Below are 24,644 nucleotides of genomic sequence, written 5' to 3'. Positions count from 1 at the left end.
TGAGACGGGGAGGACTGAAGATGCTGTATAAACCATACTCCCTGCCCTCAAGGATCTTGCAATATAGTTGGGGAGACAGGCCACACACATACGAAAAAAAAAATCATCCACAATAAAGAATGAAATAGGCTGGAGAAAACAGTGATGAAAAAGATGGGAGAAATCATGGAGCTGCAGTGGTGGAGACAGGCATAATGGAAAGACTTGAAATGGTGGGAGAGGGAAGAAGCTTTCCAGGCGAGAGAAAGTTCAGAGGAATGGCCCTGAGATGAGTAGGAACCTCTGCCCCCACCTCTCCCATTTCCTCCTGTCTGATATCTGTGACTAGAGGAGCTGTCCCAGGTCAGTGGAGGTTTGGGGAGCTCTGTTTTGACAACCCCAATAATGGGTCTAGCATTGTCCAAGAGCGTCCAGAGTGGCCTGAGAGAGCCATGCCAGACAACCCTAGTCCAGGATGGAGTCACTCAGTTCTCAAGCTTTCCCTGAGAGGCTGAGGGGCTTGGTCCACCCACGAAGACCTCCTCTGTTCAGAGAAAGGGCAGACACTCCATCGGCCCTGCCCTGAAGGGATGCCAAGTGAATGGGCTTGAGGACGACTTCTGCAAAGGGCCGTGGGCACGAAGGGGGTCTACATACCTGCCGGGCCGCGGGCCTAGGGGTTGATCACAAGTATTCAGTGGTGTAGTAGGCAGCTCCCAGGGCCCCCAGAGCCACAGCAACAGTCCCGAGGACTTGGAGCACGCGCGTTACGATGAACGGAGGGCTTTCTTGAAGGTCTCCTGTAAAATGCAGCGGAAAGCCCACAGGTTGGGGGAAGCTGGGCTGCAGTGCCTGTCTACAGGCAGGGGAAAGCAGAAATCATGGGGTCCTCCAGGAGTGCGAGAATACCCATCTCCCCCTCCCGATCCTCCTCTCGAGGGGACACAACTGCCACCCCTTCCAGTAAAGCCCTCCCACAAGACCCGCCGGGATCTGAGGATGGGCTGGCCTGGGACAGCAGCTCCCCTGGACACTCAGGGAGCAGGTTACCAAGGTGGTCAAGGCTGCTGTGAGCCAGGCTCTGTGCTAAACACCTCCAGCCCAATGTCTTCCTCAACCTCATAACAACCCTGTGAAGTAGGTTCTATCATGTAGCTCCATTTGGAGATGAGGAATCTGAAGAAATGACACATTACACCCCCGGCAAAGGCAAGGAAAATATATGGTTATGCTAACAATTGTGAAGAAGGCTTTCACAAAATGCAATATCCATTTTGATAAAAATCCTACTAAAGTAGGGATTCTTATTTAATGTGAACGTGTATTTAAAGCCAAGAGCCACATTCCACTCCTCTGAGAAACGTAAAGATTACGGAAGCAGGTGCTAAGATTTGGACAGAAGGAAGACTACAGGTCTTACTCTGGCCAGACTGGGTCTCTGTACCTTCCCCCTGACTTTCTGAATTCTGAGTCTTGCTTTTGCCTTCTCTTCCACCTCGAATGTTCTCTCTGCTCATGCTAAGCCATGGAGGGTCCCGAGATCCTTTCAGACTCAGCTCAGGTACCATTGACACTATAAAGGCTACCTGGGCCCCAATTCAGGAGCGAGCACTCTCTTTTTTTGAAGCTCTTTGAGCGTCTTCCAGAGGAACATCACTTTTTGACTTACATCCTAGTTTCTAAATGTACATGTCTTAGCTTACCGAGTAGACTGTACAGTTTTTAAGGGTAAAGTTCCCTGTTCTGGTCTCCCTCATTGTGGTTTCCCTCATCGTATCCTAGGCAGAGTAGGTTTTTCTACTTGTTGGTTATAAAGTAATATGAATCCATGGCACAATTTGGCACAGATGGATGGAAATACCAAGCGTGTGGGAGGACAGTCAACAATGGTGAGCAGTGGGCAGGCCCTTCCTTGATGGGACTTACCAAGGAGTATTTTTAGCTCTAGGCATGTTCTCCCAACACACCCGGGTATCTGTTTCTCTTCATATGTCTGAGAGATGGTGCTTTTCAAGGATGGGCAGGAGAGGAGATTAGGTGGGGGAGGGGCTGGGAAGAGGAGCAAGATGGGTTGGGGGATGGGTGGGCTCTGCTCCTGGCTTAGGGGTATGAGATCCCCAAGTGCAGAACCTCTTCCGTGGACATTTGTGAGACCTTGAGTAGAGGTGGAGCTGGGGCCCAGAGCTGGGGGTGGGCGGAGGCCCCTCTCCCATCCCTTGCCCATAGCCCTGCCCCCCCGGAAAAATGGAGTAACATCTTCAGCCCAGTTCCCTGGACAGAGGTCTTCCTATGTGGGGAAGAGGCAGCCACCAGGTTTCTCCTGGTGGCTTCATGGAAGACAAAAAGAAGGACAGATACTGGGGATGATGCTGTGGGGGGCTGCCCTGCAATGGACAGATCAGCTTGGGGACACCCCCTGTGGGGACTGCCAGAAACAGCCTGAGACCCTCTGATGCGGGTGGAGGTCTTGCTATCACCAGGGGGCATGTGAGTTACAACCATATTTATCAGTAAATTCCAGGGAAATTCACATGCAGGTCAAGAATGTGAAGCTCTCAGCTATGGTGTGGGCCACAGAAGGAGCCCAAATGGAGCGTTTCATCACAAAGCTTCCGAGGGACACAGAATTTCTGAAGGGCTGTGAGGGAGTGTGCTCTGAGGAAGGAAGGTGCCTATGGAGAAAAGAAAAATGGAACCCCTGAAGAAGCAATTCTCAGAAAGGAAGAAAATCGGCACCTTTCTGTGCAAGTGGGGGACCCTGGGGGTGGTGTGGCCAGGCGCCAACCCCCGGGAAGTGGCCACCCAAGGGAGAGGCTTTCCTCTCAGCCCAGGATTCCCCAAAGAGAGGAAGTGACACAGGAGAGGAAGTTACACACAACTGCTAATGCGGTCCCGGGCAGAGCCTGGCCCTGAGAATCATGTGCCCTGAGGGTCCAGCCCTCCACACGCTCCAGAACCTGTAGAAGGTGAGGAGGTTTGGGAGTCCTCTCCCTGGCATGGTGGGCCAGGCCCGAGGCAGAAGGACATCGAAGATGTGGCTGTGGCACAGGCCCAGACGACGCCAGCAAGCAGAGCTGCCAGGGCAAGCAGAACAGGAACAGAAGGGGCGCGGGCCCGCACGAGTCAGAGGCCCTGGGTGAAGAGAAAAGGAGAGAGATCAGGGACCCACCTCCTCCAGGAGGTGTCTACAGGACAGGAGGCGTGTCTACAGGTGAGACAACTAACTGCATGGGAAACTAGTTGGTTTACAGGCTGAGGCTACTTGAGAATAATAGAAATCATAATGATGTCATAGCTGACACCTGTGCAGTGCTCCATCTGTCACATCGTTATCCATCTCATTTAACTGTCAGAACAATCCTGTGAAGTGGAATGTTGTTATTTTCAGTTTACAAACAAGGAAACTGAGGCTCAAAGAATACAAGGGATGTTCCCTGATCCGAGTAGACTGAAGAAATGGGCTTCAACTCAGGCTTTCTAACTCTCATTCGGTGCTCTTTCCACAGAATTCACAGGAAGTGATGGTAGCAGGTGACTTCCCACCCTATGAGAGGCGACATTGAGATTCCTGCTACTGGAGCTGCCACGTTCCATTTCCATATTTCTGGGGTTCATTGATTCATCCAGAAGACAACTGCTGTTCCAGTTTACAATCCTTGAAATATGCTAGACTGATCTCCCATTTCTGTGCTCCTGTGCTGTGGATCCCAGCAGAACTCGCAGGTGGCGCCCTCTGCTGTTACACAAGAGGCGGCCTGGCTGGATAATCCCCTCCTCAGGCAGCCTGTTCTGTCCTGGCTACTTGACAGAGCTGTAGATTCTTCAGCCAGAGCTCCACGAAGCCAGTGACCAACCTTGGCAGACTCAGCACACTTCCTGTTTAGACCTGCCCACGACAAATATTCTTCCTGAAATGGGGAAGGAGGGGATTCTAAAGGCAAGACTTTTTCTTAATTAAAAAAATTTTTAAAAATGGACATAAAATTCCAATACTATAAAATTCACCTCTTTAAAGTGTTAGTGGTTTATAGTATATTCTCAAAGGTGTGCAACCATCATCACTATCTAATTCCAGAACCTTTTCATCTCCCCCCAAAAGAAACTCCATACCCGTTAGAGTGGCTGTCTATTCCCCACGCTTCCCAGTTCCTGGCAATAGATTTGCCTATTCTGGACATTTCATAAATGGAATCATACAATATGTGGTCTTTTTGGGAACCGGCTTATTTCACTTAGCCTAAGGTTTTTGAGGTTCATCCATGTTGTAGCATCTCTTTTTATTGCCAAACAGTATTTCGTTGTACGGATGTACCACATGTTGTTTATCGATTCATGAGTTGATGGACATTGAGTTGTTTCCATTTTTTGGCTATGACGAATAACGCTGCTGTGAACATTTGTGTACAAGTTTCTGTGTGGACGCATGTTTTTAATTCTCTTGGGTATATACCCAAGTGAAGAATTGCCAGGTCATATGGTACTTTCATGTTTAACGCTTTAGGAACTGCCAGACTGTTTTCCACAGCAGCTGCACCATCTTACATTCCCAGCAGGAGTCTATGATGTTCCGATTTCTCCATAGCCTCACCAACACTTGTATCATCCATCTTTTTAATTACAGCCATTCTAGTGGAAGACATGTATTTTCTTGAGCTACAATATTTTCTGCATACAAAAAGGTTTGGATTTTAGAACATGGCATCCTTTATTTATAGGCCCACATCCCTTATCTCCAACATTCTTTCCCATTCTGGTTCAAAGAAATAAAGGTCCTTTAGCAGAAGAAGAGTAGGGTCACCATTGACGAGCCACCACTCTTTCTTGTTTTGTCTCCTCAATAAGCAGAACTCCTCCCCATAGGGGGAGCTGCATGCATTCGTTAAAAGATTTGGGAATGGAAAGTTCTGCCTTCTACAGATATCAGTTCTGAAGGTCATAATCCAGAAATGTTTATCGCAGTGGTTGATGATCATAATATATATGATATATAGTAAAACACTCAAAACCATTTCCGCATGTTAAGAACAGATTGATCCCTAGCCACAGAAATACCGTTGTCACAGTCATAGCTTGGATTTGACACTTGCATTCACACCTCTCATTTATTTTATGTCCACCCATTCCAGAGGGATAAACTGTGGCCTAGGGAGTGTGGCCTGCTTGGGACCATAGAGCTATGGGCACTGGCTCACAGTGGATCCAGAAGAAGCTCAGAGAAGGGTGTTCTCCTCCTGGGGAGACCACCAGACCTCTTGGGATTGGAAGGTCAGTGCTGCAGTTAAGAGCGAGGATTCTGGAGTCAGAATAGACTGAAGTTCCCCTCTTAATATTTCCAGTGCCTGCCTGAGAGGGAGCTGTTTGACTTCTTTGAGCCTCAGTTTCCCCATCTATAAAATGGAGATGATGATACTAGTACCTCCTTTATAGGATTATTAAATGAGAAGGTTAATCTAGATGGTAGAGCTGGCTGCTCCTGAATTCCCCCTGAGTTCCCTCTACACAACCCAATGCTCATTTAGACTCTTGCTACCCAAGGAGACGGAGGAACACTTTTCCCGGACAGCCATTCCATTTTCAGACAGAGCTAATTGTTGGCAATTTTTTAACGTTGAGCACAAATCTGCCTGTCTATAGAGTCTTCCATGGGTAAGGTTGCCAGATTTAGCAAATAGAAATACAGGACGCCCATGCAATATTCAGGACATACTTAAACTAAAAAATTATTTGTTGTTTATCTGAAATTCAAATTTAACTGGGTGTCCTGTGTTTTACCTGGCAACTGTATCCATGGGCCCTTAGTCAGACATCTGAGGACAATAAATCTACTCACATCTTCCAGCTGACAGACAGACATCCTTCAATTCCCTTGACCAATTTTCATACACCAGATGGTTCTTGCCTTTCCCAACCCTCTTATCCCCCATTAACCTGCACTATCTTCTTTGGACTAGATTGTTAGGCATCTTTCACAGCACACAAGGATGGCCTGATGAGGACAGAGTACAGCAGTATGATCACCTCCCTTGTCCTAAACCATATTCTTCTATTAATGCATCCTTATTTGATTTTTTTAGCAGCCACATGGCACTTCTGACTCCTAATGGGCTAGTATTACCACTGAGTGAAGTTAAACGTTAATGTGTATGCATGGCTGTCTCCTTCAGTGAGACTCAGGATGGTAAGAAATGGTAACAAAACCCAGGAATCCTGGTCTCTTGGGTAAAAACAAACTCAAAAACTCTCCCAGGCCACAAGCACAGTTCCAGAACACACGTTAACCACGCATCGCTACCCAATAAGGACTAGCCTCTGAGGTAGCCCTGGGACTCCATCAGCAGGAGAGCTGGAACGGCCAGAGCTAGGAGAAGCCACCCCACCTGTTTTCCTGGATTGAGGGGCTGCTTTTGTGTCCGTGTCTGGAGGCAGCGGGCCCCGAGCCGAGTGGCTGACTTCAGGAGCTGGGAGAGCCTGGGGCGCAGGCTGCTGTGGGGTGGATTCAGGGCCGGGCTGAGGGGCTGGTCCATTGATGGGCTGCTGCGGGGTGGATCCGGAGCCCGGTTGCTGCGGGCTGGGCTCGGAGCTCAGCTGCTGCGAGGTGGACTCAGAGCTGGTGTGCTGGGAGGAGGAGCCGCGGCGTCTGGCCTCCGGCTTCTTCCTCTTGCCCTTCTTCATGGTGGACCCTCCCAAACTAAACCTGGACCTCCATGGAGCTGCCTAATCTCCCGGCTCCCTCCTGGAGGGGCCGTCTGCCCCTGGCCTGGGGAAGGCTCTGGCCTCTGGCTGGACCCAGGCCCCACAGAGAACAGTCACTCCCACCCCCCCTGTGAGGTCACAAAAGCCAGGTGGCTCCTATGGCAGGGCTCTGGGGACAGTCTTCTCTGCCAACACCACCTGCTGTCCTCCCTCCTCCCCAGAGACGGGGATGGGCAGAGGGCAGCTGCCGGCCCCTCACGGACCTGGTTAAGGCCGGCCACGGAGCCTGTGACAACCTGGACCCCCACGATCCTGCGACTGGAGCACCCCCTTCAGGCACCTCTCCGCTGGTGTGTTCCTGGGTCCCTGTGCGCCATCCGTTTAACTCTTAAGACACCCTGGTAGTGACACGCAGCTCTGTCACCGGTTTCCACATACAGATACCAAAAAACCCACAAAAAAACTCCTTCACTGTGCATTCTGTGAGTTTTAGGTAACTTTACTGAAGATTTGGGGGTCTATGGAAGGCCCACAGCATTCTACTATCTCAGCTGTTCCCCCTGACCCCCCAACCCTGATTATCTTATACAGAGTAGCTTCCCCCTTCTTCCAAAGCCTGCCTTCCCCACTGTGGGAAGGGGCTGGGGGTCCCTTTGATAAGAATCCTTGCAAAAGAACTTCCCCTAAAAACAGCTGTTTGCAAAACTATACTTTTCTCAAATTCATTACACGTGCAACAGACCAAATCCCAAACTCATTGGGTCAATCAGGACTATGAATCTTTCTCGAAGTTAACAATGTGATTTTCCTTTTAGGATGGAAGAGGAAAAAACATTTTTAAAGGACAACCTTAACTTCAACCTTAACCTTAAACTTCACTCTTGGATGTGTGTTTACATTAGAAGACTCTACTTCCTCCATTAATGTGTCACTAGGTGGGTGAGTATTGAGTGTTAACCCCATGTGCCCAGGTGTCTGTGTGTGTGTGTGTGTGTGTGTGTGTGTGTGTGTGATATTCCTTCCCCAGGATAAGGTTTAGGGCAGACCTAGCTAGAAGGAACCCCCATGCTAGGCCAGACCCAATGTGAATTGTGAAATGTCAGGAAATATTTTAGGGATTCTAGAGCTGAAAAGACCTAAATGATTCTCTTTTTGCAGAGGAGAAACTGAGAAGTTAAATTACTTTTCTAAGGTCACACAGCTGGTTGGAGCCATCGACAGGACTAAATTCCTGTTCAGGGCTCTTTCTTTTCATGACTCCAGAAGGCAATTGGGAGTCAGATATATACAAGCCTTAAAATCAATGAATTAAAAAAATCCCTCAAGTGAGAGGATTGTAGGAAAAAAAGGCACGAAGGATCGGCAGTTCAGATAATAAAGTTGGACTGAATTCGGTTGAGCCTCGGAGTGAGGAGGATCAGGGAGAAGGTGGGTCTAGAAGAAGGTGGTTATTCCATGAAGTCAAGACCAATGGGTCCCTCGGGGGATTGGATTTAGAATCAGAGACTGGAAACCGGCTCAGGAACTCTGTCCAGAGTTAGCAGTCAGGGCAGGAAGCCCTAAGGCGTTTATCTCTGCAAAATCAGATTTTCATGCACCAATGGGCTTTTGACTGAGGGCCTCAACCTGATTTAAATCAGGGTTTCTCAACCTCAGCCCTATTGACTTTTTGGGCCAGATAATTATTTGTCGTGGGGCTGTCCTGTGCCTTGTGGGAAGTTTGACAGCATCTCTGGCCTCTGCCCACTAGACGCCAGTAGCAACTACCCCTCCCCTCAAGTTGCGACAACCAAAAATATCTACAGTCATTGCTAAATGTCCTTGGGGGTGTGTGTGTGTGAAAATTGCCCCTGGTTGAGAACCACTGGTTTAAATGAATTAGATAGGAGCAGCCACACATGGGTAGGATTTCCTAGTAGCAATGAAGGAAACATTCCATTTCACACCAAGAAGCCAAACAAGGCATAGAAAACAGGTCGCTGTTCCCCGGGAGAGTGATGGAGGGAACACAGATGGTCAGGCTTCGGAAGGAGTGGGGTTTTTCTATGGCAGTGAAGAAAATATGTGTGGGTTCCTTAGTAAGGATGGTCCCAAGAAGCAGTGGGGTCACTCGTGGAGTGAGAGGTTGGCCCTGAAAAATGAGGAAGAATGGACTGCAATAGTTCTTTGCTAGAATGTCCTCCCTCTGCCTTCCGGCTTGAGCACAAGTTCCTAGCCTGGAAGTTAGACTCCTCTATAACACGGTCACAGCCCAACGTCCCAGGCTTATCGGCCACCTCACTGCTCCACGTGTCCAGCTCCAGCCAACCGTGAACACCAGAGGTCTGGTGAACATGTCTCATTTTCCTGCCTTTGTGGAAGCCCGTCCCCCTCCATCAAGCCCCTCTCCCTCCTGTCAAAACACATCCCTCATCAAGATCCATCTCAAGTGGAGCCATCTCCTCATAACGCCTGTCTTGAGACCCCCAACTGGAAGCCATCTCTCCCTCTCTGAGCCCCAGATCACACTCTGTGTGGCGTTAGAATGATTTCTATCCTTGTCTCCTTTCAGTTTCCCACTCCCAGACCGTGCAGACCGCGGAGGGCCAAGTGCAGAGAAGGGGCTCCACAGGGGCTGCCTGAAGGGGAGGGCAGGAGGACAAGGACAGCAGGAAACTGGTGAAGGCAGGGGGACGTGGATGATGGGGGACAAGGCACCTGGGAGACCACTCACTCAGGGGCTGTTTTCAGAGGGACTGGGATTTTCTGGCCTTGGCTGAGGATCACGGTTGGCACAGTCCATAGTCGAGGCTTTCCTAACCAGGCACGCCAGCCCTGGGTAAATCTCGTGGACTATTTAGGAGAGCGAGAAGAATGAGTCTAAGGGGCTGCAAAGTCAAGTAGTCAGGATAAGGTCCTGAGGGTGTTAATACCCACACCCAGAAGGTCCCTGGTGGTTCTGGCCCTCTGGACGCGTCCTGGGCACCCAGAACAAGTTTATCAACCTTTGTCCTGAAGCTAGTAGCATCTTAGAGCTGGATGGCACCTCAGACACCAACTGGACCTTGGTCCCCACATGTCAGAAGGGCAACTAGTCCACAGAGGGGACAACTTGTTCTGGTCACCAGCAGGAGGGTGGCAGAGCCCCAAGTTACCATGCTTTGGACTACCCGGCCCAGAGCACTTCCTTCTTCTTCACTGCTGCCCCAGGAGGGGGCTCTGGAGACAGAGGGCCTTAAGAGCCCACTGCCCCCGGCCTTAAGACCCACAGATTAACCCTCTGGGGCCACAGGCCTGGATTCCTTGACAGGAAGGGTCTCAAGGGCTGTGAATAAGAATTCTGCATCAGTCAGCTGCTCAAACACAGTACCTCCCTCAGAGGGTTGTTGTGAGGATTAGACGTGAAAAGCCCTTAGAACAGTGCCTGGCTCACGGTAGGCAAGTTTTTATTGCAATTATGATTCCCTTGGAGGCGAAGACCAAACAAGGAATAAATGGGTGAGGAGAGGAGGGGGTGGGCCCAGCTCCTACAAACTCCCAAATCTGTACCTTACAAAAGCCTGATTAGGAGTAATGGGCAAGGGGGAAGGAGGTGGGTGGATGGGTGGGAAGTATAACCCTCCGAATTAAGTCAATTCGAACACTTTTGACCCGAGATTGCCCCAGTGAGCACTCCTGGGGTGAGGAATCTAGTTCATTTTCACCCAAAACGGTGTAATTGGAGGCGCTAGGAGAGGGACCGTGACACTGGGGATTTGTCCACCACTAGGGACCATCAGGGTCAGGGCACAGGACTCCCTCCGTATTTAACGTTGCCCACCCGGGGACGCCGCCGGCCGCCTGGCGTTCCCATTCCCCGCCCTCGGGCCCCTCACCATCCGTCTGGGTCTCCCGATCAACGAGGTGGACGTAGCCCCCCGCCGCGCCATTGTGCGCTCGGCTAGTGGCGCACTGGACGTCCAGGGTGCCCTCGGGGCGGCTGGGGCAGAACACGGCCGTGTGCACCTCCACGGCGGGGCTGTGCGGCGCGAAGGCGCTGCAGAGCAGGGTCTCCATGCGGCGGCGCGCCTCGGCCTCCTCGTCGCGCCGGGGCTGCACGATGATCCCGACCAGCGCGGCGGGCGGGCGCGGGCCCCGGGCGTGCACCTGCTGCAGGAGCAGCTGCAGCCGCGGCAGCTGGGAGCGCAGCGCCGACGCGCGGCACAGCACCAGGAGCAGCCGTGCGCCCTGCTCGGGCGGCGCCGGCCGTGGCCGCGGGTCCGCACATCCCGACGCCGGGTCCTCCGCTGCCGCGGAGCCGGCGGTCCCGGCCGGAGCCGGAGCCCCCTCGCGCTCGTGCGCGTCCGCAGCCTTGTCCCTGTCGCACGGCCGCTTCTGGGTGGAGCGCTTGGATTTGGCGGCTGGACAGTCGGCGCCCTTCCATGAGCTGTCGCCGGAGCGCTTGGGCCGCCGCCTGGCGCAGTTGCTGGAGCTGCTGTGGCCGCTCGTGGCTCGGATGGACGAGGGCCCGGCGGGCTGATCGGTCGGGGCCTGCTCCAGGATGTTCTCCAGGGTCAGGCAGCACTCATCCTGCTTCCAGAGCTCGCCCAGCAGCAGCACCTGGCCGTGGCCCTCGGTGGACAGGGCCGGAGCCTGTTGCTGCGGCTCGACCTTCCCGTCCTGCGGGGCCCCGGAGGGCTGGGCCCCAGGCTCCATGCCCGGTCCCGCTGCCTTGCCCCTCTGGGCCCCGGCCTCCGTTGGCCAAGGGAAAAGCTGCCCTTTCCTGGAGCATGTCACAATACCCCTGCGCCCTACCTCTTCCCGCCGTGACCGAGTGCCTCCGCCCGCTAGTCCTTGGAACTCTTCCAACCTGGGAAAGTTGCTGTGGGCGCTGGTGTAACGCCGGCTGTGTTTAGTTTCTCTATGGTTTTGAATGTCTGTGGTGTCAAAAGGACAAATCCTTTTATCCCATGGATGGACCATTATGCCCAAGCCTCCAAGTAAAACGGATTTTTGTGCCCCCAGGGCATTTAAAAAGCAGTGGGCCTGGTTGCTCACTGCACCTGGAACATTTGAAAAGCAGTGAGGAACAGAGATAGTTCTAGATGGCTGCAGCCCAGGAGGCAGGCTCTACCCAGGTTCAGCCCGCTGCTCTCTGGGTGGTCTGGGAGCCAGAGTCCTGGGCTATTGTAAACTGATGGGGCTGCAGGAGATGGTTCCGGGTGCCTTCATTTCCAGTCTTTTATGGGTATGGATGTGAAAAAGCCAGTCTTTCCTTCCTGTGTTTCTCCTTTACTGCTCACACGGAACGCTTCACTTCTGACACTTCTGGTCACCAAATGTGTGGGGTTTTCCCCCACCAAGAAATGCTGTGACACCAGCGTGCTGTCCTACAATTTAACTCAATTCTGACACTATCTACCTGGAGATAGTGTCAGATTCCACAGGTTAAGGGCGGTGTCCCACAAAACTGCCCCCCGCCCCACCACTTCAGATGCCAATCACAAGTCCAGGTTTTACCTGTGCTTTTGATCAATTGGCCATAAATCTGAGATTCCCACGACCCCCTCCTAGGGTTTGATTAATTTGTAAGAGCGGCTCACAGAACTCAGGAAAACGGTTTACTTACTGTTTATTAGTTTATTATAAAAGGATATGATCAAAGATATAGATGAACATCCAGATGGAAGAGATGCATAGGGCAAGGCATGTGGGAAGGGACACGGAACTTTCATGCCCTCACCGGGCATACCACTCTCCCCCAACCTCCATGTGTTCACAAACCTGGAAGCTCCCAGAACCCCATACTATTGGGATTTTATGGAGGCTTCCTCACGTAGGCATGATCAATTATTAACTCCATTTCCAGCCCCTCTCCCCTCTCTGGAGAGTGGGGGAATGCGGCTGAAAATTCCAAGCTTCTAATCATGGCTTGGTCTTTCTGGTGACCAGCCCCCATCCAGGAGCCCACCCAGAGTTGCCTCAGTAAAACAAAAGATATTCTTCTCACCTGGGAAATTCCAAAGGATTTAGGAGCTCGATGTCAGGAACCGGGGACAGAGGCCAAATATTAGAACAAAAGATGCTCCGAGCGCTCTTATCACTTAGGAAATTACAAGGGTTTCAGGAGCTCTGTGCCGGGAACTGGAGGCAGAGACCAATATGTATATTTTCTATTTTCTCATAGGGTACCAGAGGCCTGTCAAAGTGCCAGAAAGATCTTCAGGAAAACAAAACAAAACAAAAAGCAGAAAAACTCCTTATCTGCCCAGCACATGAGGTGAGCAAAGAGAGCCCTGGGGAGGTGGGACAGAGGTACCCAGGACAGCCACAGTGACTGGGAACTCAATGGTGGGCAACGTTTTTCCCTTTGTTATTTGTGTTTTTTTTTCGTGAGGAAGATCAGCCCTGAGCTAACATCTGTGCCCATCTTCCTGTATTTTGTATATGGGACGCCTGCCACAGCATGGCTTGATAAGTGGTGCATAGGTCTGCACCTGGGATCCAAACCGGCAAACCCCGGGCCACCGAAGCAAAGTGCATGAACTTAACCACTATGCCACCAGGGCGGCTCCTTGTTATTTGTTTTTGGTTTTGTTTTTGTTTTTAAATAAGCTTTAGCAGTTTGTTTTAAATTATATTGAAAAATACAAAATTTAATGACTCTGGAAAGCAAGCTGTCAACCAGAAATCCCTGAGCTGGAATCCTGCTAACATCTCCAGGAGCCCCAGGCCATGGAGCCTAAGGGAGACCAGGTAAAGGCAGAAGGCCCCAGCAGCTTTGCAGAACCAGGACGGACAGTGGTGGGGACTCTTTCTTCCCCCCTCTTGGTTTTTCAGCCTTGGCCCAAAGAGACTCAGTTCACCCTTCATCTGGAGGGTGTTGCTGAAAACACTTCCAGCCCTCTCCCCTCTCCTCAGCAAATCTGAAAGTTCAGAGTCAGGAATTCATTGGGTGGCCTTTGTCTTGGACACTGGGTCACTGTATTAAAAAATGATGCTGATTTCATCCAGGGCGAATCAGATCTGCCAACCCCAGCACACAGGCGACCCCAGTGTGGGAGTCTCCAGATTTAGATTACCGTGGGAGGTAGGGGGCCCTCCCTGGGCCTGGGCTGGACCTGCACTTTCTAACCCAGCTTTATCAACAAGTCCTGAACTGTGGAGCACCAGTTTAGGGAGGACTAAAGGTTCCAGACTCCCCAAACATAGACTTGAACTGAACTGTAAGCAGGGAAGTGTGCTTCCCTCTCCTGCTGTGTCCCCACTGACAGGCGGCAAAAAGAGCTCAAGGCCTGCCATTGGTCAGCACGGTGCTCTTCATTGACAGTTCAGCCTGAGTTGGACAGAGCCTCAGAGGACCCTCATATTTAACTGTCTGACATGGTGGACTGCTCCTCATCAGAAGGATGACTCAATTGCCATCGACAAAGGGTCCCAACTAGGCCACACCCCTGGGCACAGTGAAGCCACAGCATGGGGAGAGGAGCAGGGAGGTGGCAGGGCTACCAGCTTCAGTGGGACCTTACACAGCGGGAGGCTGGAGGCTGGAGTCTAGCCATCTCCAGGGTTCTTTGGGCCCAGCCTTTTTGTGGGGGCAGAGACGCTTAAGACAAGAAGTGGCCCTAAAGTCAGGAGCTCTAGGAGCTGGTATTCAAACGTGAATAAGACTCCTGAGCATACACCTTGAAGGAAAGCAGAATATGTCACCCAAAAATGTGCCACTTTGGTATGTGGATTATTTTGAGCTCAAGTCAATCAAGACCTAATAGACTCAAGAAAATAGTTTTCCTCTCTCTCAACTGCCTTATAGAATTTAGATGGGGAGGCTGTACCAGAAAGAGAGCTATTACCAGAGATAACCTTTTTTTTTTTTTTAAATCTGAGAGACTTGTCTGCAAGTCAGGGACAACATCTGATTGTCAAACATCTGCTCTTCTCTTCCTGTGGGTGGCCCTCCTCCCCTTAGAAGCCCCAGGCCTCTATCCCTTTCCCTAGCTCAGGATGAGTTATAAGCCTCAATTGCCTGACTGCCTTAGAGTCTCATGTTTTTATGGGGCTCCCGTATATATGAAATTAAATTTGTTTTCCTCCTGTGAATTTGTCTTATGTCAATTTAAGTATTAGACCAACCAAAGAACCTAGAAAGGAAGAAGGGAAAATTTTTCCTTCTTGAAAACTTTAAACTCCTTTATGGTTCATCTAAGCTGATTTAACAAAGAGATCCAAAGATACACTGGCTTAGAAATGACATTTATTTGTTCTGAGGTCAGTGATCCAGGTTGGTGGGGAGGCTCTGCCACCCTCAATAGGTGGCTTCCTTTCCTGCCTCCAGGGCAGCTGGCCCAGGACCCTTCATCTCCCAGCCAGTGGGAGGATGGAAAGGCAGGAGGAAGCGGAAGGCAGCTTCCTTGCCGGGGCATGACTTGGAAGTTGGGCGCATCATTTCCACTCACATTCCATTGGCCAGAACACGTGACGATGTTGGCTGCAGGAGAGGCTGGGAAATGTGGCCTCTGCTTGGGTGGCCAGGCACCCAGTTAATCCTTCTATTACAAAAAGGAAGAAGAGGTGAGCAGATGTTGAGGAACATTTAACAGATTCACTTTCGTGTCTCATAATAATTGCTCCCATTAATTGGGGTCCTTCTGTGTGCTGGGTATGTACATATGTCATCTTCACTGCAATGGAGAGGGCACCATCCCCAAGTTATAGATGCAGAAACTGAGGCTCAGAGAGGTTAAGTAACTTGTCCAAATTCAATCAGCTAGTGAGTGGTGGTCTGGGATCTAAACTCAGGCCTAACTGGCTACAAATTGTAGGACACAGTAAGTACCACCAGATTCTGAGGCTGAGGGGGGGGCGCCCAGTCATACCTGCTTCTGGAGGCTAATCCTGACTTGGGATGGGGGGCGGGGAGTGAGGAGGGAAGGGGAAAGGGGGGTGAGGGGAGTACTTGGGACAAGCCCCTCACTCATTTTAGGCTCTTGGGTTGCAAAGCTTCCTGGGTACACAGTTTTAAGGGCACAGTGAGAAACAGTTGACAATTTCTGGTCTAACCACATGACTAATCCTTCCTTCTTTCCTTTGAAGGTTGGTAGCTTTCTGACTAAAAAATTTATAAAATACAATGTTTTCATAATAAAGGGACATTGAGAAGAAAAGACTCCAGGCGGAGGAGAGAACCGTCTTTTTACCATTTCAAATCTCGTGAAAGCTCTGATTTCCAGCTTTGAAAAGTCAGCAAGGTCCTGCTCAGAGAAAAGCTTGAATCCAGAGGTTTGTAAACCAAGGAGTGAGAGGCGCATAGCTGGGCCCCAGGCCTTGTGCCCATTTGAGCGACTTGCCCTCATATCTGGATGCCATGTTGGGCTTCAGTGTAAAATTTCCTTTGAGGAAAGGATTCTGCTGATACTGCTTGGAAACTTCTGAACTAGATCAAATTGAGTAATGTTATGTGTAATTTTCATTTATTTTGAAAAATTAATTATTCGAAATAGGTAACAGGAAAAAGAGACACTGTGGCTTCTGTTTTGCTCGTGGATCACTCTTGCTAGGGGGTTCCAGCTGCTGCATTGGAGGACGCTCAAGGAGCCCTATGGAGGGATCCCGATGCAAGGAACTGAGGGCTCCTGCCAACAGCCACTGAGGGCGCCATCTTGGAAGCTTTCAGCCCTGGCCAGTCTTTCTGATGACTGGAGCCTTGCCTGGTATCTTGACTGCAACCTTATGAAAGACTCCACACTGGACTACTATGCTAAGCTGCTCACTAATTTCTGACCCTCGGAAGGAGTGTGAGATAATATTGTTTTATGCCACCAAGTTTTGGGCTAATTTGTTACACCGCAATAGATGACTAATATAATCGCTGTCCCTGATCCCTGCTCCAACCATTGTAGAAATTCCACTTTATAAAGAAATGGACTCTCAGAGGTTATGTAATTACTCTATGTCTGCGATAGGCAGCATAATGGCCCCCCAAAGGTGCCCGTCCTAATCCTTGCAATCTGCAACTTTGTTAGGTTACCCGGTAAAGGTGAATGAAGGTTTCAGTTGGAATTATGGTTGCTAATCCCTGACTTTAAAATATGGAGATTATCCTGGATTATCCAGGTAAACCCAATATAATAACAAGGTCCTTAAAAGGGAGGCAGAACGGGTGAGTCAGAGGGAGATGTGACTATAGAAGGATGTCAGACTGTTGGCTCTAAGGATGGAGGAAAGGGGCCATGAGCCGAGGGAATGTGGGCAGCCTCCAGAACCTGGAAAAGGTAAGGGAACTGTTTTAGTCAGCTTGGGCGGTGATAACAAAACACCATAGACTAGAGGGCTTATAAATGATAGACATTTATTTCTCACAGTTCTGGAGGCTGGGAAGTCCAAGATCAAGGTGCTGGTTGATTTGGTGTCTGGTGACGCCTCACTTCCTGGTTTACAGATGGCCATCTTCTCGCTGTGTCCTCACATGGTGGTGGAAGAGGATGGGGATCTCTCTGGGGTCTCTCTTGTAAGGGCACTAATCCCATTCATGAGTGGTCCACCCTTCAAACCTAATTGCCTCCAAAGGCCCCACCTCCTAATACCATCACCTTGGGTTTTAGGTTTCAACATGTGAATTCTGGGGGACACAAACATTCAGTCTATAGCAGAAATGGATTTCCCCTCAAGCCTTCAGAAAGGAAAACGGCTCTGCCAACACCTTAATTTTAGCCCAGTGAGAGCTGTCGGTCTTCCAACCTACAGAACTGTGAGATAACAAATTTGTGTTGTTTTAATTTGCAGCAACAAGAAACTAATACAAGGTCATAAGCCAGAAAGTGGCAAAACAGGGATTCAAGTCTGGTCTGTCTGACCCAAAGCCCAACCTTCCTCCCGTCCCACCCTGGCTCCCAGATATTGGAGAAACTTATGTGTTTGTTGCTGCTCAAGACACTAATGACTGATTACTTGAGCAGGAAGTGCGGGGAGCTGTGTTACTGTGGGGAGAGGGCAGCTAGGCTAATCTGGCTGCTCAGGAGCCTGTGGTTAGAACACAGATCAGATCTGGTAAATTAATGCAAGAAGGAAGCCATTAGACCGAGGTGGCTCTAATACGGTGGCGGCCAACGTCAGCAAACCAAAATCTAAGCCCGCAAATGCCTCACGGGTTACAGAATCAAAACGCTAAGGACAACCAGTCACAAAGAGCCAACTGGGCTTTAAGCTACAGTCAACCAATAATTTCCTTTCTCTGCTTCCACACTTCCTCCACGTGTCTTTCCCCTGGCTCCTGTTGGCTGAGCGCCCCTAACCACTTCCAGTTCGGTGCTGCCCAATTCAAGTCCATTTTTGCTCAAATAAACTCTTAAAATTTTTAATATGCCCCCGTTTACCGTTTTTGTGTGTGTGTGTGTGTGAGAGGAAGATCAGCCCTGTGCCAACATCTGGCAATCCTCCTCTCTCTTTTTTTGTTGTTGAGGAAGACTGGCCCTGGGCTAACATCTGTGCCCATTTCCTCTACTTTATATGGGACGCCGCCACAGCATGGCTTGCCGAGTGAGGCGTCAGTGCGCGCCCGGGATCCAAGTTCGCCGCAGCGCGCGCGCCAACAGCTTCCGCCGGATCCGAACTGCTGGCGTCGCAGCCCAGCGCGCGCACTTAACGCTTGCGCTACCGGGCCGGCTTTCCCAATTTACCTTTTGACAGACCCTAACAGTGCTGCACTATCTCCGCCAAAGTGGACAGTCGCACCCCTTCCTTCCATGGAAAAGCCTCCGTCATTTCGTCAACATATATTTTTGAGTGGTTGTGATGTACAAGTATTGAGCATCTTCTATAAGGATAATGGTGACCGTGATAGACATGGAAGTTTCTTGCCCACGTGGAGGTTGCCATCTAGTGGGGACGAGAGAGACTAATCCTCACCATATACCTACCATGATCTCCAGCCCCATTTTGCAATCAAGAAGGCTACGGGCTGAGCAGTTACAGGCCATGTCCCAGGCCACGGAGCTACGGAGTGAGGAGTAGCAGGGAAGCGATTTGACCCCACAGTCTAATTCCTGAGCCGGATCCATAGCGCTTCTCTGAGGAAAGTCCCACTTGTGTTTGCCTGTGTTGCAGAATTCAGACTGGTACTCGCTCAGCGGTCTACGGATGGCCTATCCAGTGGTGATGTGCTGGAAGCCAGGGAAGGATCAGGGCAGGTCGAGCCTGGAAAAAAAGAATAGGGGATGAGGAAGCTGTAATTATCTCCAGGTGTCTAAGCGTCTTACATTATGTCGGTGTGGAAAATGAGGCTATAAAAGAACATTTGATGCCATGAAAAGATGTTCATGGGATGTTGTTAAATGGAGAAATTAGGTTGCGAAGGAGTCTACCTTATGAGCCCCCCTTCCCCCACCTTTTTGGGTAAAAATATACACATACGGATTAAAAAAACCCCTCTGCATAAATACACTTCAACGTGTTAACTAGAGTATAACTAGGTTATGGGTATAGAGTTGCTAGATTTAGCAAATAAAAATACAGGACGTCCAGCTAACTTTGAATTCAGATAAACTGCGAATAATTTTTTAGAACAAGCACGTCTCACGCAATTATTCTTTGTTTATCTGAAATCCTAATTTAACTGGATGTCCTGTATTTTGTCTGGCAACCAGTAAGGGGGAATTTTTTGTTTACTTGTGTTTTTTTATAATAAATGTACGTTACTTTTGAAATAAAAAGGGGAACCAACCAGAGTCCTGCCTTGTGTAAGAAGGATTAGTTATCGGTGTGCACGGTGGATTCCTGGATTCCCAGGCGCCAAGTCAGCCAGAGTAGAAAATAAATCTGTTCTCCCACTGGGGTCCTGGCCAGGGCGGCGATTCCCGGCACTGGCTGAGAGACAGTGACCACCAGGTGGCGCTGCCTGGCTGCAGGTCCCGGTCGCCAAGGAGCGCAGCGTCGGGGAGAGGGACACCTGTGCCTCCTCTCGGATCCAGGCGGCCCTGAGGAGTCCCCAGGGGTGCAGGAACAGCTGGGTGCAGAGTTGGAACTCGATCTCTAAAGCCCATCCTGCGCCCCTCTTCTCTGCCAAGCCCTGGAACTGCTGGGACTATGGATGAGTCCGCGGGACGGAACCTCGTGCCCTGATCCCTTTCCTCCGACTACACCCCAGGCGCCTGGTTTTTGACTCAGCTCATATTCCTCTGGGGACTGAAAGGGACTCGGTCCCTGCCCTGGGACACTCAACTGTGGGCAGACTCCCTGAGAGAAGAGAGAAGATGACTCGGATCCTCTGGAAGGGTAGGGTCTAGCTCCCAAGGAGAGAGAAAAGAAAGGTACTAGGCATGTGTGTGGAGACGCTCAGAAACTGTAAATTGCCGGCTCCTTGAGCTTGTGTCCACTGCTTGGCACAGCATGTGCTGAGCAAAGGAGAAGTTCGGTAAATGTTTTTCATCTGATCAACAAATACTCTGAGCCCCTCCGTGCGAGACGCTGGGCCAGGCTCTGGGGATGAAGTCCCTGCCCTCCCGGAGCTTGTTTTGGTAGTAGAGAAACAAACAATAAACAGGTAGAATAATGCTATAATTTCACATGCTGTGAAACTCTAGAAGAAAATAAAGCAAGGTATTGGGCTCCTAATATTGTTTCCTGCGGGCCCAGGCTGGCAGTGATGCAGGGGGAGAGAGGAACAGGAGGAAGGGGACACAGAGAGCCACTCCCACCCTCTGGGCACAGCCAACAACCCTTGATTCCATCTAGAGGGACTCTTGGGGAAAATGTTCTGGGAGCTGCCAAAGTTATGGGATCTGCCTGGCTCGAAAGAGAAAGGTACAGGAAAGAGGAGTTCAGGACCCTGGGGCCTCTTTGGGTAGAACAGGGCAGGGGAGAGCCTCAGGTTCAGTCCAGCCTGGAAGGGAGCGGGCAGAGAGAATGAGACGGAGAACCAGACTCCTCAAAGAGCCCCAGGGGGCCTCGGCGGGGCAGGGGTGGGGGAATGTGATGGCTAATTTTATGTGTCAACTTTGCGGGGCCACGGTACCCAGATATTTAGTCAAATATTATTCTAGATGCTTCTGTGAAAGTATTTTTTGGATGAGCTTAACGTTTAAGTCAGTAAACTGTGAGTCAAGCACATTGCTCTCCACAATGTGGGTGAGCCTCATCCAATCAGTTGAAGACCTTAAGAAAAAAGACTGACCTCCCTCAAGAGAGGGGGAATTTGTCAGCAGACTGCCTTTGGACTCCAACTGCAGCATCAGCTCTTTCTTGGGTCTCCAGCTTACCCTGCAGATTTTGGACTTGCCAGCCTCTGGAATCATATGAGCTAAAATAAATCTCTCTCTCTCTATGTACACACATCCTATTGGTTCTGCTTCTCTGGAGAACTCTGACTAATACAGGGAGCTCCAGGGCCCTGACTGAGATTGGCAGATGTGAGAATTCTCTGAGACAGTCAACGTTGAATGAACATCTACCATGTGTCGAGCTCTGAGTCAGGCACTGGGGACAGTGACTCTGCACACGGCTGCCACCTGAGACTCCGGAAGTGTGGGCCTTTGTCCCTGTCGTGGCTTTGGATGGATATTTGGCTCACAGGAAGTCACTGGACCTGGGCAATGAGGTGAGAAAGCCCTCTCTTAACAGCTCACTCCAGAATTCCTCTTGGCGGGAACAGTCTCTGTTTGGGAAAATACCTTAGAGTTGCTGGGAGTAGTGAGACCCATGTCACTATTCCAGTGATGGCATCACTCCCCCTGCTGCCCTACTTTCCCTCAGTGACTTTATTTGGCACCTGCTCTGCCCGGCCTCGCATAGCCTGCTCTCTGGCCCACTCAAGAGGAGATGAGGGGATTTCTTTCTGCCATCAGGTGGCTTGTTGTCAGGGTGGCTCCTCCATGCGAAGAATAACACACAATGAGCTGGCACATACGTGCCTATAACTTAGGAAAGCCAACTATACAATCTGGAGATCAAGGAATAAAAGAGGAAAATCTCATTAACTCATAACCTCCCCCCACTCCCATTTTTAAACTAGATCTGCCCCAGAGCAAGGGAGCCCCTTCCTACAGTGCCAGGGAGCAAGTGGACTTGTGCTTTTGAGCTTTGAGGTCTGGCTCTTGGTGGTTTATTTTTTATTTACTTATTTTTTTTTTGCTGAGGAAGATTCACCCTGAGCTAACATCTGCTGCCAATCTTCCTCTTTTTTGTATGTGAGCCTCCACCACAGCATGGTCACTGACAGATGAGTGGTGTAGGTCCACACCCGGGAACCGAACCCAGGCTACTGATGCAGAGTGTGCCAAACTTAACCACTAGGCCACCGGGGCTGGTCCTCTTGGTGGTTTAAAGAGGATCCATGAGGGCGATGTTGGCTAGAGGGATTTTAGCTTCTTTACTGACTTTTGACCCTCGCACTCACCCCCCGGGAATCCGGGATGTCGAAGAACAAGTCCAAGACTAGCATGCCAAAGCCATCAGCAGGACTAATTGCCAAATGAGTTTTCTCATAAGCCCGGGGTCTGGCATAGAGTGGGCAGCTGGCAAGTGCTTGTCAAGGGGTTCAAACAAGATCAATGTCCAAGGTCATAGAGTCCGATGGACGGTGAGAGAGCGGGGGCCTGGGGTGGCCAGCAAAGGGACCTCAAAGCAGGGGGCTTGGAACTGGGCCATGAAGAGGGGGAATCATTTGCATAGCTGGGAAGGAGTTTGGGGCCCACCAGCATTTCCCAGAATTCTCTCTGTTTTCTTCTCGAGAAGCGGCAAGGGCCTGCGGGAGTGATGGGTTTCTCAGCGCGGTTCTGGTATGAGTGGCCCTCACCACAAGGAGCCAGCACCAAGTCAGAAAGAAAGAAAGCTTAACCACTGCCTCCATCCCCCATGTTCTGTGACAGTCTCATCCTGTAATGGGTTGAAAGGTGGCACCCCGAAAGATATGTCCACGTAATAATTCTTGGGACCTGTGAATGTGCCTTATTTAGAAAAAGGGCCTTTGTAGACATAGCTGAGAATCTTGAGATGAAGAGATTTGTGGGATCATTATCTGGATGGACCCTAAATCCAATGACAAGTGTCCTTAAAAGAGATACACAGACGGAAGAGGAGAAAGCCATGTGGAGACAGAGGCAGAGATTGGAGTGATGCAGCCAGGATCCAGGGAACACCTGGAGCCCCCAGACGCTGGAGGATGCGAGGAACAGACTCTCCCCGAGAGCTTCCGGAGGGAGTGTGGCCCTGCTGACACCTTGACCTTGGACTTCTGGTCTTCTGAATGGTGAGAGAGTAAGTTTCTGTTGTTTTGAGCCACCAAGTTTGTGGTAATTTGTTGCAGGAGTGCCAAGGAAAGAATACACATCTAACCCAATTTTTGCTAATTCCTGAGGGCTTGCACTCCTATGACTCTTCTTCCACACATGCCCTGTTTTGCCCCATTTTGCTCCATGTCCACCTGGTAGTGAGATGTAGTCCCCTCGTCTCATTCCATGTCAAATGCACTTGCACCAAGACTTTCTTGTTTTTAGGAAATCGTGGGTGAAGGGGGTTGGGGGAAGGAGTGTAGCAGAGAAGGGTTCCGTTCTCCAGTGCAAATACTGGGTTTTCCCTTAACCAAACTTGGGCTGATGATCTCCAACCTTTACAGAGCTAGTCAGATTAGCTACACAGCTAATCAGCTAATCTGGGGTAGCAAATCCTGAGAGACAGAATTGTGCTTATGAGTTTGTGTGTGTGTGTACGTGTGTGTGAGAAAGCGAGTGTTCGTGTTTGCAAGTGTGACTCTGAGCTGTTCCCTTCCTCCACAGCCTGCCACCCTTGCTTTCAGGGACGAAAGGAAATGCACCCTCTGGGCCAGCAAGCCAGAGGAGCCTTGTTACCTGCGACAGGAGATGCTACCTAGAAACTGCTTCTGAGAACAAAGAATGGCAAACTCAAAGGAGACTGCACAGGATTGAGGACCTCTTTATGGGTGTCCTTCGGAGAGTGGTGGAGGTTTGCAGAGAAGACGGGTGGGCTCTGGCCACACATAGCCTCCGTGACGACCCACAGCACAGCGCAAGCCTCTCCTCTGTGTGCCTGGCTGTCATGCAGTGGCCTGGATGGATGTCTGTCACCCCCCTCCACTGCAGGCTTCTTCCAGGATGTCCTGGTAAAGGCCACCACCATCTACCCAGTTATACAAACCAGACCCTGGGAGCATCCCTTGACACCCTCCTTCTCATTGTCCGCCTAATCCACCCCATCCCCGAAGCCTGTCAATTGCATTTCCTGCTTGTCACTCAAATGTCACCTCAGCAGTTTCCTCCACTACCAGCTCTGTTAGCACCTTGTTCCTCCCCTTCGTGGCACTTGTCACGGTTGCAATTTGCCTGTGAGCTCTGTGAGGGCAAAAGCAATAGCTGCTTGTTCATCCAGGTGCCCCTAGTGCCCAAAACAGTGCCTGGTGCTCAAGAATTACTTGTCAAATTGTTGAATAAATGAGCTAATGAATGAATGAATGCAATTTTGAGCCAGGATATTGCTGAAAAGGAATAGGGAGCCTTCCTCGCCAGGGCCCGAGGTCCACTTAGAAATAGCCCCTAGTGTCCTAGAGGATGAGAAAGGAGAAACCTTGGCATGGTAGGTGGACCCCTCCTCCCGGCTGAGCACAGGGCTGGGATCAGCCAGAGGCTTTACCAGCCTGGAACCTGGCGAGGGGTTGGGGATCCCCATCCCAGAGCTTAGAAGACTCTTCCTCTCCACCCATATAGTGTTTGCCAGGTGTGTTTCTCATTCATTAAACCTTTTCCAATGGACGTTGGGTTCAGAGCGTCTGCAAGTGATGGGAGTTTTACTAGGTGCTGAGTGGGGGCAAAAGGGTTCAAGGAATGTGAAATGTAGACCCTTCCCTCTTTTAGGAAGAATCAAAGGAGGTTAGTCCAGCGTAATTCAGGGAGCCGTTCTAAACTTCCTGTGCCTCGGGCCTGGCGGCAAGCTCTATCAGAGCCTTCTCTGTCCACCCTGCAATTCCCCCCTCCCTACGTTGCATTTTGAAATTGTCAAACCTACAGAGA

The 24,644-nt window shown here is 50.5% G+C and overlaps 1 protein-coding gene across 1 annotated transcript; it reads right to left on the bottom strand.

The window, feature by feature from the left end:
• Window positions 1-642: 642 nt before the first annotated feature.
• On the bottom strand, window positions 643-6,651 carry SPATA3 (spermatogenesis associated 3). Its single transcript, XM_058533480.1, has 3 exons — window positions 6,357-6,651; window positions 2,937-3,111; window positions 643-779 (listed from the first exon to the last, which is right to left on the bottom strand). The coding sequence occupies exons 1-3, from the start codon at window positions 6,649-6,651 to the stop codon at window positions 674-676; spliced, it is 576 nt and encodes a 191-aa protein (XP_058389463.1). The 3' UTR covers window positions 643-673.
• Window positions 6,652-24,644: the final 17,993 nt, after the last annotated feature.

Source organism: Diceros bicornis, chromosome 37, assembly GCF_020826845.1.
Source record: "Diceros bicornis minor isolate mBicDic1 chromosome 37, mDicBic1.mat.cur, whole genome shotgun sequence".
Classification (NCBI taxonomy): Eukaryota; Metazoa; Chordata; class Mammalia; order Perissodactyla; family Rhinocerotidae; genus Diceros; species Diceros bicornis.
Note: the sequence above shows the minus strand (reverse complement) of the source record. Positions and strands in the feature narration are given on the sequence as shown.